Source organism: Taudactylus pleione, unplaced genomic scaffold, assembly GCF_031769625.1.
Source record: "Taudactylus pleione unplaced genomic scaffold, aTauple2 ptg000222l, whole genome shotgun sequence".
Lineage (NCBI taxonomy): Eukaryota > Metazoa > Chordata > Amphibia > Anura > Myobatrachidae > Taudactylus > Taudactylus pleione.
Window position 1 is genome coordinate 2,687,540 of NW_028284624.1, and position 14,253 is coordinate 2,701,792.

The 14,253-nt window shown below is 42.3% G+C and overlaps 1 protein-coding gene across 1 annotated transcript in view; it reads right to left on the reverse strand.

Annotated features, from left to right (window-relative positions):
• The window catches only part of AFF2 (ALF transcription elongation factor 2), a 599,847-nt gene that overhangs the window by 20,858 nt on the left and 564,736 nt on the right, over positions 1-14,253 (reverse strand). Inside the window, exons 17-18 of the mRNA XM_088478852.1 lie at positions 11,600-11,671; positions 11,166-11,259 (exon numbers count right to left, since the gene is read on the reverse strand). Coding sequence (XP_088334978.1) covers positions 11,166-11,259; positions 11,600-11,671 — 166 coding nt within the window. The remainder of the gene's footprint in view (positions 1-11,165; positions 11,260-11,599; positions 11,672-14,253) is intronic.

Here is a 14,253-nt window from a genome sequence, read left to right on the forward strand (position 1 = left end):
GCCTATATTACATTCCTCTTCCAGAGATGGTCTGTAGCACATGCAGGTTATTGCTAAAACAGTCACAGAAGTACTCATGTCCTAGGGATGTGGCATCCACTGCTAAGAAAAGATTTGGTAAATAACTAACTTCTGAAAGATACAACAGAGAGCGGAGCATGCAAGGAACAGCAGTTTTATTCTAAATGCAAATGCACTTGGGAAACAATATTCTATAAATGTACTACAAAAACTATAATATAGTATTACTGAAAAAACTGATTGGTCTTCTTTAAAAGCGAGTCAAACTAAACCAAAATACTCGTAAAAGAGTTTGCAATTAATCTTTTTCAGATTATTACATTTAGGAGTAACAATAAAATTGCAGTAATGTACAGTGGATTATAAAATGTAATACATGAATGTAGTGAATTTATATATATATATATATATATATATATATAAAATATATGTAAACAGCGGGTTCTTGTCGATATCTTGACAGATGCCTCAATGCAGGTTATCCAAAATGGAAGAGAAGACAGCAGCACGGTACACCAAAAGTCCACATAAAATAAGATAAATAGATTATCCAACCACAAGTGCCTGTGTATATCTGTATATATATATATATATATATATATATATATATTGTGACACAGTCAGGTTAGGGGGTCCCTCTCCTGGGTAGAGGACTCCTTCCTTACACACACAGCAGCTGGGAAACAGTACGCCAGACTGGATTCGAGTACAAGCTGGTCAGCGCCAGTCTTTATTGTACAATGTCAGAAAAACATAAAGAAAACAAACCATAAGTCCTAGCCCTGTCGGGGCACTAACTTCACAAGTGACTTCCCTCACTACAAGAACCTGGCAGGGCCTAATGCCCTCGCCAGCAACAAAGCACAGCACAGTACTTACAAATGGGTTTTTCAAGTGTCTCTGAGCAAACTCCCTGCCTGCTCTCCCAGGTGAGACACTCAGCCCTAAACACACTAGGCTTATATTGGCCACTCTCAGATGGAAACCCTAACAAGCCTGTTACCAGGCTGCGAGAACCAAAACCTGGAGTGGCCGTGAGTGGAGCCCTCCCTCTCCTCTCACCCACAACCCCCAGGTCCCAAACCGGCTTTTCAAAAAGCCGAGACTCAAGCCTGCTACACTGCAGACTTTCTCCTGGGGGTTTAGAACACATAAGACAGGAATCTGGGACAAATGTACCTGCCACAAACCACTTTACCAGTGATCCTATCACATATCCCCCCCCTTTGTTTCGACCTGTGGGGTGGAACAACTGAAGCCCCCAAACAATGAACGCGTGACAACGTGTCTGCATTGGCCAGCTGGCTTCCTGGCCTGTGTTCCACTGCAAATTTAAAAGTTTGTAACGCCAAGAACCATCTCGTAATTCTCGCATTACTGTCCTTCAAAGGGGCATGGTCAGTGATCAATTTGAACTTTCTTCCAACCAAGTAGTACCTGAGAGCCGCTAATGCCCACTTTATGGCCAACGCCTCCTTCTCCACTGTGGCATAGTTTCTCTCATATACATTCAACTTTCTACTTAGATAGAAAATAGGGTGTTCCTCACCCTCCTTGTTCTGGGACAGGACCGCTCCTATACCTACTTCTGATGCATCGGTTTGTACTATGAATTCCCTTTCAAAATTAGGAGTCATCAGGACTGGTTGGGAACACAATGCTACTTTCAACTCCTGAAAAGCTTTCTCTGCCTCAGGACTCCATTCTACCATGACTTTTTGTTTGCCTTTGGCCAGGTCAGTCAGTGGGATTGCCATGGTGGCAAAGTTGGGTATAAACCTCCTGTAGTACCCCGTAATTCCCAAGAAGGCTCTCACCTGCTTCTTATTCAGAGGCCGTGGCCAGTTTTGTATGGCATCAACCTTATTGAGCTGAGGCTTTATCAGGCCTCTGCCAATGGTGTATCCCAGATATTTTACTTCCTCCATGCCTAGACAACACTTTTTTGGGTTGGCTGTCAAACCTGCCTTATAAATGGAGTCCAACACTGCTTGTACCCTGGGTAAGTGAGACTGACAATCAGGACTATGAATGACCACGTCATCCAGATAAGCAGCCGCATACCGTCTATGGGGCCTTAGAATCCTTTCCATCATTCTTTGGAAGGTAGCAGGTGCCCCATGTAGCCCGAAGGGCAACATCTTGTACTGAAACAAGCCCTCTGGCGCTGAAAAAGCTGTCTTTTGTTTGGCGCTCTCGGTTAACGGTACTTGCCAATACCCTTTGGTTAGGTCAAGAGTGGTTAAATACCTTGCCGTCCCTAGTCTCTCAATCAGTTCATCCACTCTTGGCATCGGGTAGGCATCGAATTTTGAAACACTGTTCAACTTTCGGAAGTCATTGCAGAAACGCACACTCCCGTCGGGCTTTGGAATCAACACAATGGGACTTGACCATTCACTATGTGATTCTTCAATAACCCCTAACTCTAGCATATTTTTAATTTCTTTCGACACCGATTCTCTTTGTGCTTCTGGTAATCTATAGGGCTTTAGATTAACTTTGACCCCTGGGTCAGTGATTATGTCATGTTTAATGACCGAGGTTTTCCCAGGTACGTCAGAGAACAGCACCCTATTTCTAATCAGAAACTCCTTGACCTCTTGTTGTTGAATTGCCGACAGGGTTTTTGCCACTGTCACTTCGGGAACTAAGGGCCCTGGATTTACTGGAGGGGCTCGGACGGCCGACAGTACCGTTCTATCTTTCCAGGGCTTTAACAGATTTATATGGTATATCTGTTCCGGCTTTCTTTTCCCCGGCTGGTAAACTCTGTAATTGACCTGTCCCACTCTTTCTAAGATTTCAAAGGGCCCTTGCCATTTAGCCAAAAGTTTATTTTCCACAGTGGGAACCAACACTAACACTCTGTCCCCAGGAGCAAAGCTGCGTAACCAGGCATTGCGGTTGTATACCCTCTGCTGTACCTGTTGAGCCTGTTCCAGGTGCTCTCTCACTATCGGCACTACCGCAGCAATTCTCTCCTGCATTTGAGAAACATACTCAATCACCGTTTTGTAAGGACTAGACTGCCCCTCCCATGTCTCTTTGGCAATGTCTAGTAACCCCCTTGGGTGTCTCCCATACAACAAGTCGAAGGGTGAAAACCCGGTGGAGGACTGGGGAACCTCTCTTATGGCCAACAATAAATACGGCAATAAGTAATCCCAATCCCTACCATCCTTGTCGACCACTTTCCTAAGCATGTGTTTTAACGTCTTGTTAAACCTCTCGACCAGCCCATCGGTTTGGGGTTGATAAACCGAAGTTCTTAACTGTTCAATTTTGAACAGGCGGCATAACTCTTTCATGACTTTTGACATAAACAGTGTACCCTGGTCAGTTAGTATCTCCTTGGGTATACCCAGCCTGCTAAAGACATGAACTAGCTCTCTGGCAATGGTTTTGGTTGACATATTGCGCAACGGGATCGCTTCCGGGTACCTGGTAGCGTAATCCATTATGACCAGAATATACTGGTGTCCCCTGGCAGACTTCATTAAGGGTCCAACCAAATCCATCGCTATTCTTTCAAACGGCACCTCTATAATAGGCAATGGAACTAGTGGACCCTTAAAATGTGGCCTGGGAGCATGATACTGACACTCAGGGCAGGATACGCAAAAGTCAGACACCTCTTTATGAAGCCCGGGCCAGAAAAACCTCTGCATTATTCGCTCAGTGGTTTTCTCTACCCCTAGATGGCCTGCCATTATATGACCATGGGCCAGATCCAACACTGTTCTTCTGTAGGCTTTGGGAACTATTAGTTGTTCCACAATATCTTCCCCCTTCTTAGTCACCTGATATAACAAATCCTGACACATTGCCATGTGGGGATAGGACAAAGGACTATCAGGGTCTACGGGTTTACCATCAACTACTTTTACATTCTCCCTGGCTTTTACCAAAGTAGGGTAATTCAACTGCTCCACGGCAAAGACCTCTCTTCTGACCTCTAAATCAGGCAGATGATCACCTGGCCCAACAACACTTCCCACCTCAATGGGAGGCACATCAGTTGGCGGGCCACCATCACGCTCCGCATTCTCTAGTTTGCCAATCATAGTAGAAAAAGGGAATAACTCTGACTCAGAAGAAACTCCCTCCTCCACTACATCAACAACCTTCTCGAATGGATCGGGGTTGTTCACCTCTGGAACAAAACGGCTTTCCCATAACTTCCAGAAGTGAGCAAAGTCTCTCCCCAATATTGCATCGTACACCAGACCATGCACCAAACCCACAGAAACTATAGCAGAGCCACATGGTGTCTCGATGTTCACCTCGGCCGTAACATAATATCGAGTATCCCCATGTATGCAGGTCACACCAACAGTTTTCCCTGTATGCCTCAAGGGGTTCACCAGCTCAGCTTTTATAAGTGTCACCAAGCTACCAGAGTCTAACAGTGCCTCTACTAGGTTGCCATCTACAGTGAGTACACACATGTACTTATCAGTCTCAGCCTGCCGGTCAGCCGTACAGGCTGTCTGTGCAATGAAGACCCCCTGCAGTAGACATGAGCAGTATCACATTGCATAGGTTCAGTTGTAAGTGAACAATTAGCGGCAATATGGCCGAAGCCACCTCATTGGAAACACTGAGTCATATTAATGTCTAGTCGTTTATGGGGCAAGAACCTTCCTGGCCTGGCAGGCCTGTCTCCAGGTTCTACACCCTCAGTCTTAGGTACATTCCACCGCCCAGCACCCTTCTCCCCTGGAACAGTCTTACCAGTGTCTGTGGGAGTTCGCCGGTGTGCCATCGGGGCTCGGTGGGGCATACTCATCAGCTCCTCAGCCGCCACGTACCTCTCCACCAGCTCGACCAACTGGTTTGCGGACTTAGGGTCTGCATGGCTCACCCACCTGCGCAGAGTCACAGGTAATGATCGCAGGTACCGGTCCATCACGACCCTTTCCACGATCTGTGGTCCCGTCAGCGTCTCGGGCTGTAGCCATTTTGAGGACAGATGGACGAGGTCATGCATCTGTGAACGTGGAGGCTTGTCCATATGGAACTCCCAGCGGTGGACCCGTTGGGCACGAACAAAGGAGGTGACTCCCAAGCGAGTTAGGATCTCCTGTTTTAGTTTTTTATAGTCCTTGGCATCAGCCAGGCGTAAGTCGAAATATGCTTTTTGTGGCTCCCCAGACAAAAAAGGTGCCACCAGACTTGCCCACTGCTCCTTGAGCCAACTCTCCCTTTCAGCCGTTCTTTCAAATGCGGTGAGATAGGCCTCCACATCATCGCCCAAAGTCATCTTTTGGAGGAAGTGACTGGCTCGTACGGAGTGAGTGGTGGTGGGAGGACCAGTATTAACATCTCTGGGCCGGGCGACCAGGTGCTGTACCACCTCTCTTATGGCCTGGCTGTTTTCCGCTAAGGCCTGGCGGGTTTCCTCAATGGCGACCTGTTGAAGTCTGTTAGTCTCCTGCTGAGCTTTGCTAGATTCCTGCTGAAGTTTGTTTGTCTCCTGCTGAGCTGCTGTAGCTTGGAGCAAGGCCTTAATAATGTCCTCCATTTTGTCCTGGGGTGTAGGTTGGAAGCTGAACCTTGCCTCTCTGAGCATTGGCTGACGCCTCCTCTATGGGACTCCAAGGACACAGTGTTATTTCCACACTCACCAATTGGGTGTCTGTCCCTTTAATTTTTAAACGGAAAGTTTTCCTCTTGCTGCAACTTCAGTGTGTGTGGGTGCCCGCATTCTCCACCATCTTGTGACACAGTCAGGTTAGGGGGTCCCTCTCCTGGGTAGAGGACTCCTTCCTTACACACACAGCAGCTGGGAAACAGTACGCCAGACTGGATTCGAGTACAAGCTGGTCAGCGCCAGTCTTTATTGTACAATGTCAGAAAAACATAAAGAAAACAAAACATAAGTCCTAGCCCTGTCGGGGCACTAACTTCACAAGTGACTTCCCTCACTACAAGAACCTGGCAGGGCCTAATGCCCTCGCCAGCAACAAAGCACAGCACAGTACTTACAAATGGGTTTTTCAAGTGTCTCTGAGCAAACTCCCTGCCTGCTCTCCCAGGTGAGACACTCAGCCCTAAACACACTAGGCTTATATTGGCCACTCTCAGGTGGAAACCCTAACAAGCCTGTTACCAGGCTGCGAGAACCAAAACCTGGAGTGGCCGTGGGTGGAGCCCTCCCTCTCCTCTCACCCACAACCCCCAGGTCCCAAACCGGCTTTTCAAAAAGCCGAGACTCAAGCCTGCTACACTGCAGACTTTCTCCTGGGGGTTTAGAACACATAAGACAGGAATCTGGGACAAATGTACCTGCCACAAACCACTTTACCAGTGATTCTATCACAATATATATATATATATATATATATACTGTATATACACACACATACATACATTTTACACACACAGTACTATCTTTGAACAGTATTTATATATTCTCTCAATTATTCATGCTTTTCCTCTTCAAATTTGTTAGACTGTAGAGGTCATATATTTTGCTGTACTACTTTTGCCCCCTTTCCAATGTAGCATCCCATCACAGATAGAACCAGCAGACTGTGCTGATTAATTTGTCATGCGACACTTGTATATGTGTGTGCGACCGAGTCTGTATATGAAGTGCGAAGTGCTACGATGCAGCGGCCAGAGCCGTAATTAGACTTTTTGGTGCCCTGTGCCAAAGAGAGCATTGGCGCTCCCCCCCTACAGTATTTAAATAGGGACATAAGAAAAAGGGCCATGGCCTCATGAAGAAGGGCCAGGGAAGAGATAAGGGTACTCCTGTGACAGCCAGGAGATGCTGGGGATAAAAGAAGAGGAAGCTACAAGTGAAAATGATAATAAACCAGAAAATTGACAGGCCTGAACAGCGCTCCCTGCCTTGCGGTGCCCTGTGCCATGGCACTGGTCGCACTACTCTAGTTACGGCGCTGGCAGCGGCCGTGGCTTTATTACCACGCCAAGTTCCATTGTGCTTTGGTATACAATATACAAGTGTTGCATATCAAATTAATAAGTAACGTCTCCTGGTGCATCATAGTCGCATCGCGTTTTAACTAAGTCGTATTTGGGACAAAAAAAGACGTCTGACGGTAGAATCGGAACAGGCGACTCACTCACACTCAGCATCTCGCGGCATATGGCGTACTGAGGCTAGATGTGTGAGAACACATCTGTAACCTCACAGACAGTCATGTGACAGCTAACAACTTTACTGTGTCTTATTACTAATCATAAGCCTAAGAATTATTATGAAAAAAAAGTGCACTGTGTTTTGCAACATTTAGTACAATGGTAATAAAATATTAAAATAGTTTACTTTCATTCTCATTAAATTACTACTCATGTATTTTAGGCGTAAGCACAACCATAATATAATAATAATAAAATATTTCAAAATCTGTGTATTTCTGAGCTGAACAATGGTGCCAATTCAGTTACAGCTGCGATGGTGGCCGGTTGGCACATGCGCAGGATTTATACTGTTCATGTGCCGATCAGTGTCTGTGAGATCGCTCGGAGTGCCCCCTAAGCTGCAGCATGATTGACATGCTGCGGCCTTTTGGGGGCGGAGCGGCGACGTTTACAAACTGAGGTCGCCACACCCCCTTTTTGTAGGCATGTCTAGGCCAGGGTCTGTGTCTTTTGATGCAGATTTCCTGGCCCTGGCAGAGGATGAAGACGCAGCACTCAGATCTGCAATGCCGGTAATGGGCATCTTTAGACTTCAGGTGCCTCCTGAATTTTTTTTGTCCAAAGACGCAGCAGCGATGCAAATACCATACAACTCTGGATCAGGCCCAGTATACTTTAACTAACGAAAATATTTAAACTTAATTAAGTACATCCACGACACTCACAATCATTCCTCTACAACAGGCTGCCATGTTAGAGAGAAGGAGGTGCTTCTTCTCTTATATCCCTTTTACACCGACCTGTAAATCCCAGGTTGATGCACGTGTATGCACATCAACCCGGAATTTTATCGGTATAAATGGATCCACTCGGATTCAGAGACCGGGGGAGCCAACTCCGGTAGTTTGCAGGGATGACCATGGGTCATTCTCGTGTCACCCTGCAGTGTAAACGGCGCGATCCGGTTCACGACTACCCGGATCGTGCTGCATGCCGCCTGCTTGGCTGGCTTCAGTGGCGCTTGGAGATGATGTAAGAGGGGAGAGGGAGGGGAAGAAGTGCTGCTCACCTTCGCTGGAGAGACGGGTCAGTGCTGACCCGGCTCCGGTGTGGCAGCACAGTGTAAAAGGGGTCTGTCCCAGGTCTGATCAGGGTTTTAAATGTGTTCCAAATCCCAGGTAAGACCCGGGACTTTGGTATAAAAGGGGATTACTAAGTTTGCATTAGCGCAACATATTGTACAGTTGCTCTGCAGGAAAACACTGTGTGGATTATTTGATTCATACACAGTGGAAGTGTCAGAGAGATCACAGTTATTCATACAAGCAGAATCAGCTCTTTGACCTGTATGTCATCTCATCATGACACTGACCTGAAGATGTGGGTCTAGCATCAACTGTCTGTAGTGGACAAGGGAGGCAACAATTTACATTTTAGCAGAGTTACAGTGAAATGTAGGGGTAATGCTGATCACTGTATTTTACCATGGTTCGTATTTGAAAAAAAATTATGTGGTGGTTCAGTGAGCCTTTAAGGATTAATAAAAGTCCTGTCAAGTTCCATGACCTGTAGCCTTATGCTTTTATAAAATCACCTAACTCATCAGTGATTATTACCATAAGAAGGCTGCACATTTTCTTGTATTATTGAGTACAATATTCCCTTCTGTTCACCTGGGAAATAACTTGCGGAACTACAGAACTGTCACCCTCACCTTACCAATTCAAATCAGCAGTGCTATCCTTTATTTACTATTCACCCAGCATCTAAAATTTGTCAACCACTAATTTTTATAACCACCAGTATTGGTTTTCTTTCATCCTGCAATATGATGACTGAAGGAGGGTATGAAATCCTGACTAGCAAGTCCCCAAAGCAATGCTTGTGTGCCTACACTTCTAGGACGAACAACTCAAATTTGGCAACATGGGCCATTGGATCAGGGTCCAAAATTCAGCTCAGATTTTGTCAAAGTATAATAATTGTTTTACAATCCACACATGGTATAGTGGACAACAAATTTACAACCAAATAATCCAATGTGTGTGGTCTGCTTTAGAGGAAAAGTATCCATTAATGTATTACATTTCCAATCCCATTGTGTATTCATTATTATTATTTTTAGCAAGATCTAAATAAAATCATATACAGTAGGTGTTTGAGGCAGCCATGTAATCCTCCAGGATGTTCAAGAAATGGAATAGTGCCCACTATCTCAACTTCCAAATGATTGGTTCTGTGGCTAATTTGGACACACAGATGTAAGACCAAATTGCTCATTACTATTCTGGGCCGAACAACCCAATCACAAAGCACAAGGTGCATGTACTACTTTCAAGTGAGTTGATGCCAAGACACAAGAGTCAACAACGTTTACAGACATACCTTCCTTTCCTTCCCACGATTAATTGTGGGGCTACAAAATATATAATGCATTGCCAATATATCCGAACCAAATGAGCAAATGTGCTTTCCATGAGACCTTTCAGCTTTACATATATATAGCATATTGTCTAACAGATTCCCATTTAGAATAACTATATGAGTTGTAGACAAGACAATTTATTTGGTCAGCAGATCTTGTCTGTTAAGAGTACATTGGCAAAAATATTCATACAGTTTGATTACTCAATGACCAGTCTAATTAGTTTGTACTATGTTATCATTATGTGTGCGAGGAGTTTAACTTACATGAATAACAGGTAGTACCTGCATAGATTCAGAATACCGTAATTAATTACTGTAAATGGGAAAAGAGTAAATTCAGTGATCATCATCGTTGATCTTATTATATATTGTCCTTTTTTTTTTTAACAAAACCTAAAACTTTACACTTATGGGTTTTATTTGAAACTATTGCCAAAAAACACTAAAATAACTATTATTATTGAAAAATATGAAATGGGCACAATTCATTTGAGTGATCAGCTCAGTGATTTATCTGATAATTACTGTATTTATATTTAACCAACTTGCTGCTGGAACAATTCACCAAATTTCATGTTACCATCCTACAAAATCATTAAGCTCTATCTATGTAAGTAACCGTCATTTTTACTTCTCTTCTCCTACAGGTAAGACACATTTTATAAGGTCAAGCCATGGATAATGGATATTCTACATTATAGTCATTTAGATATGATTGGTATAAGACCATCAAGTTTTGGAATCTCACACTTATTTTAGTAGTAGAAAGTGGCAGCTCTGGCAGATAACTTGCATAAAGTCATTGTAAAGCTAAATGTAATGTAGAGCAGATTTTTTTTCTACATTACTTTACTGAAATATTTATTTCAGAATCCTTTTTTTAAGTCAAAATTAGATTTTCTATATATACATAATAGCATCTGAAAAATAGATTTCCTGCTGTTAAATTATAGTATTTAAATTGTATCAGGCTGCATTGTTAAATCTTTCTGCTGTCATAACAACGTACATGCCTACTCTCCTGGCAGTGGTGCTATGGTGTGATAATGCAATTCACTGTGACACATGTCATTATGGCCTCATCTTCCCCCAAGACCACCAATGCAATGGCACAACTTTTGTGCTTATGTCATGGGACAAGGTAGCAAAACCCCCTCCCATCCGGATCTCCTGACAAGGCCATAGCGGCCTTGAAACATCGGCTGATTAAAACAGAATACATTGTTTACAAGTCCGGATGAGTGCTGCCTGCTTCTTATTGTAGGAGCTATGCTTGGTATACATCTTCCCTAGGAAGGCACCACGGCATTGAATATCATATTACCCATAGTGCCCTTCTACATGCAACTATATATATATATATATATATATATATATATTGTAAAACTTTCTTTAGCTGATCTTTATATAGATATGCAGACTGCGCTTCCTTTAAACTAACAGTTTATAGCTCTTTATGATGTATGGTGTTATTGTTATTGACCAGATTTTTTAAGTGCCGACATAAAATACAACACTGTACAATTAGTACAAGGATAACAGGCATTATATACATGTCAATTATCTCTTTCATAATACTAAGTAGAGAAATTTTGCATTACCTTAAAATATTCCATGAGCGATCTGGAGTATTTCATAGCATGCTCCTTCTTTAATTTAAACATTCTCAAGTAGAGCAGAGATAGGCATCGGTAGCTGTAGTAATTAGAAAAGGATTATGTTAATTCCAGTGTTTTATAAAACCTATAAAGTGTACCAAAAAAAATCATAATTTTTATAATTTCTCTTCTAAAAAAAAATTGAAACAGGAGTAAATGAAATAAAAATGGAGAAGGCATTACAATGCCATCTTGATAACAATATGAATCAGCATAATAAATGTTTAGTCAGCTGCTAAAATAAGCCATTAGTTATCCTTTAATAGTTTAATGGAAAACAAGAATAATGATCTTCTGTAAGCAGCTTAAGCGTTTTCTGTATTTTTAAAGTCTTCTTGTGGATTATGGCGTCCTTGACACTGTCTCTGCGGACTCACCATAGAACCGCCAGCTTCTTTTCCCCTTCACTGGCAGTCAAACTTGTGAAATTCTTCAGCCTCATGGCATACCTATATATATAGATTGTGAAAATGAGGTTCAACAATATCCAGAATTAGGCACTATATATTAAAACGTTTAAATCACACATGGGTTATTCAATGAAATGCCTCTATCTATTCTGCACTAGTCTTTGTAAATCACCAGATGTTTCCTTATACGCCTAGCATCTATACATCATATGGCGCGATACCCATCGCGACTGAGACGCTACGAGCGGAACACAGTACATTATTTTTCTTTCAGTTTTGCATGGTATTTGCATCACAGACACAGCAAAACACCACTCAATGTGTACAAGAGACATTGGGCTGTGACTTTAACCGCACAGGAATTAGTTTTAAACACGTACAAAATTGCAGATGAAGCACAACAGAATGTGTCATGAAAAAAAGCTGCAGCGGCTGCATTGGATCCCTTTTTAGTTTTTACACAGATCATACATGCCTACTTTCCCATTCTCCTCTACACCATTTTTTTTTTAATTTTAAAAATTGTGTTATGTGTGTTTCAAGGCTTTGAACAATTATTAACTTATTTTTTTTTTCACATAATTAACTTGGTTAGCAATGTTCCAACATTTCCATATTTCCATTAAATTCATTGTGGCTTATTATTAGTCATCTGCATATTCAACCAGAGTTGTAAATGGAACAAAGCAGGCCATAGGGGTCTATTTACTAAGCAGTGTTAGGAGACAGAGTGAAAAGTGATAAGAGAGTGATAAGGTGCCAGCCAATCAGCTCCCAACTGCCATCTCACAGGCTGTGTTTGAAAAATTACAGTTGGGAGCTGATTGGCTGGCACCTTATCACTTTCTTATCACTTTTCCCTCTGTCTCCTAACACTGCTTAGTAAATAGACCCCTTAATCATGTAGCTACGGCATACATGCTTACTCTCCCAGAATTTGCAGGAGGCTACAGAGTTTTGGGGTATACCCCCCCCTGCACCATTGGAAGAGTCAGCAGATCTCCTCATCCCTCCTACTTCCTAGTAAAGTGGGCAGGATGGGGTGATTACATGGGGAATTTGTGGGTCTGTATGGAGGGGGAGGGCTAAAATGATGCAAATCCCTCCTCACGGACCCGTGAATCATGGCACATTGCTGTGACAGGGGTGGGGCATAATGATGTGGAGAGCCCGGTCCTATCCCCGAAACTGTCAGGTACATCTCCTCTCTGGGCTTCTCCCAGAGAGGAGTTAATTAAAGTAGGTAAATATGATATAGGTGTTGTGCACAGGGACACCCAACGTGATTGGTCAGGTACAAAGTACTAGGATAAGGGCCTGACTAGGAGTCTGGGCCTGCCAAAAAGTTTTTATTATATGTGACATTTAATATATTTGAACTAGGATATGTTTATTTAAAACATTATAATAATTCAGGTATATTTATTAATTCCCTCAGTGATAGGGATGTAGTATTTCACAACCAGAGATACGTGTACCCCTAGAGACACCTGAGAGAGATTTACGGGGTAGTGGTTATGGGAATGCAGCTGTCACAAATAGAACACACAATTTGCGTATAATATAGTAGTTTCTCACACTGAATCATTTTATCTATATTTTAATTAAAAAAAAAAAAACATTTGTCCTTTAACTTTTTATATTGTTAAATTGCCATCTACTGGGGTATTGGCAGCTTCATGTCATTTATTAATTGGAGTAACTGTATATTTTAGTGCACCGTTCAATTCATTTGGCTAACCAAGCACACTTCACGCTATGCACTTAGTGCCTTGGAAATCAATTCATCACATCTGATCACTGGTTTCCAAGCCTAATGTGATTTCACAGGCACTTGTTTTGGAATAAGTAATAGGGCTCAGTCTTGCATAAGGAGATTTTAAGATATCCAGACAGCCTAATTTAAAAGAGTAAGACAGAACGGGAACATTTACTGAGCTTAGCTTATGGATGTCCTGATCCAAATTGCATGTTTAAAGCCTCAGCGTTATTGGCAATTCTGTTTCACCAAGTCAAACAGCATTTATTCAATCTTCTGCATACTGATCGGTGGAAATTTACAAGACATAACATAGGACAAAAGGATGTTTCAATTCATGTCACTCATTAATATACAAGCAAGTTATCCACTAGAGGTTTAAAGAAATAAATGTAGACAAATAAGGGTCCCGAGCCTGAGGACCTAAACAGTCAACCATTCTGTAACCATTTCAATATTGTTACAAATATTCAATCATAGATGCAGGGACAATCAGTGTAGAAGCTTCTCTTGGATCAGGCTGAAAATGAAGTAAAATATAGTAAAAATCATTAAATATAATTTCTAGAAAAATTGTGATGTAATTTTGTTGGAATTTTAAACCATGCCAAATTTTACTCATTCACCTGCAATTTGAAGTTTGTGTTGCTGAACTGAATAGAAAACTGGTGGTTATTTTATAGATTATATTTTCAAGGAATATAAAAATCACATAGGCATTTTGTGGCCCATGTGTTATACGCATTGTTTAATCACTCCTATACCAACACACAGTAATAAATGGATTTCAGAATCCATTTACCATTAGCATTCATGCACACTGCAGACAGTGTTTGTGAGCATTGTTGCATCATAAATTGAG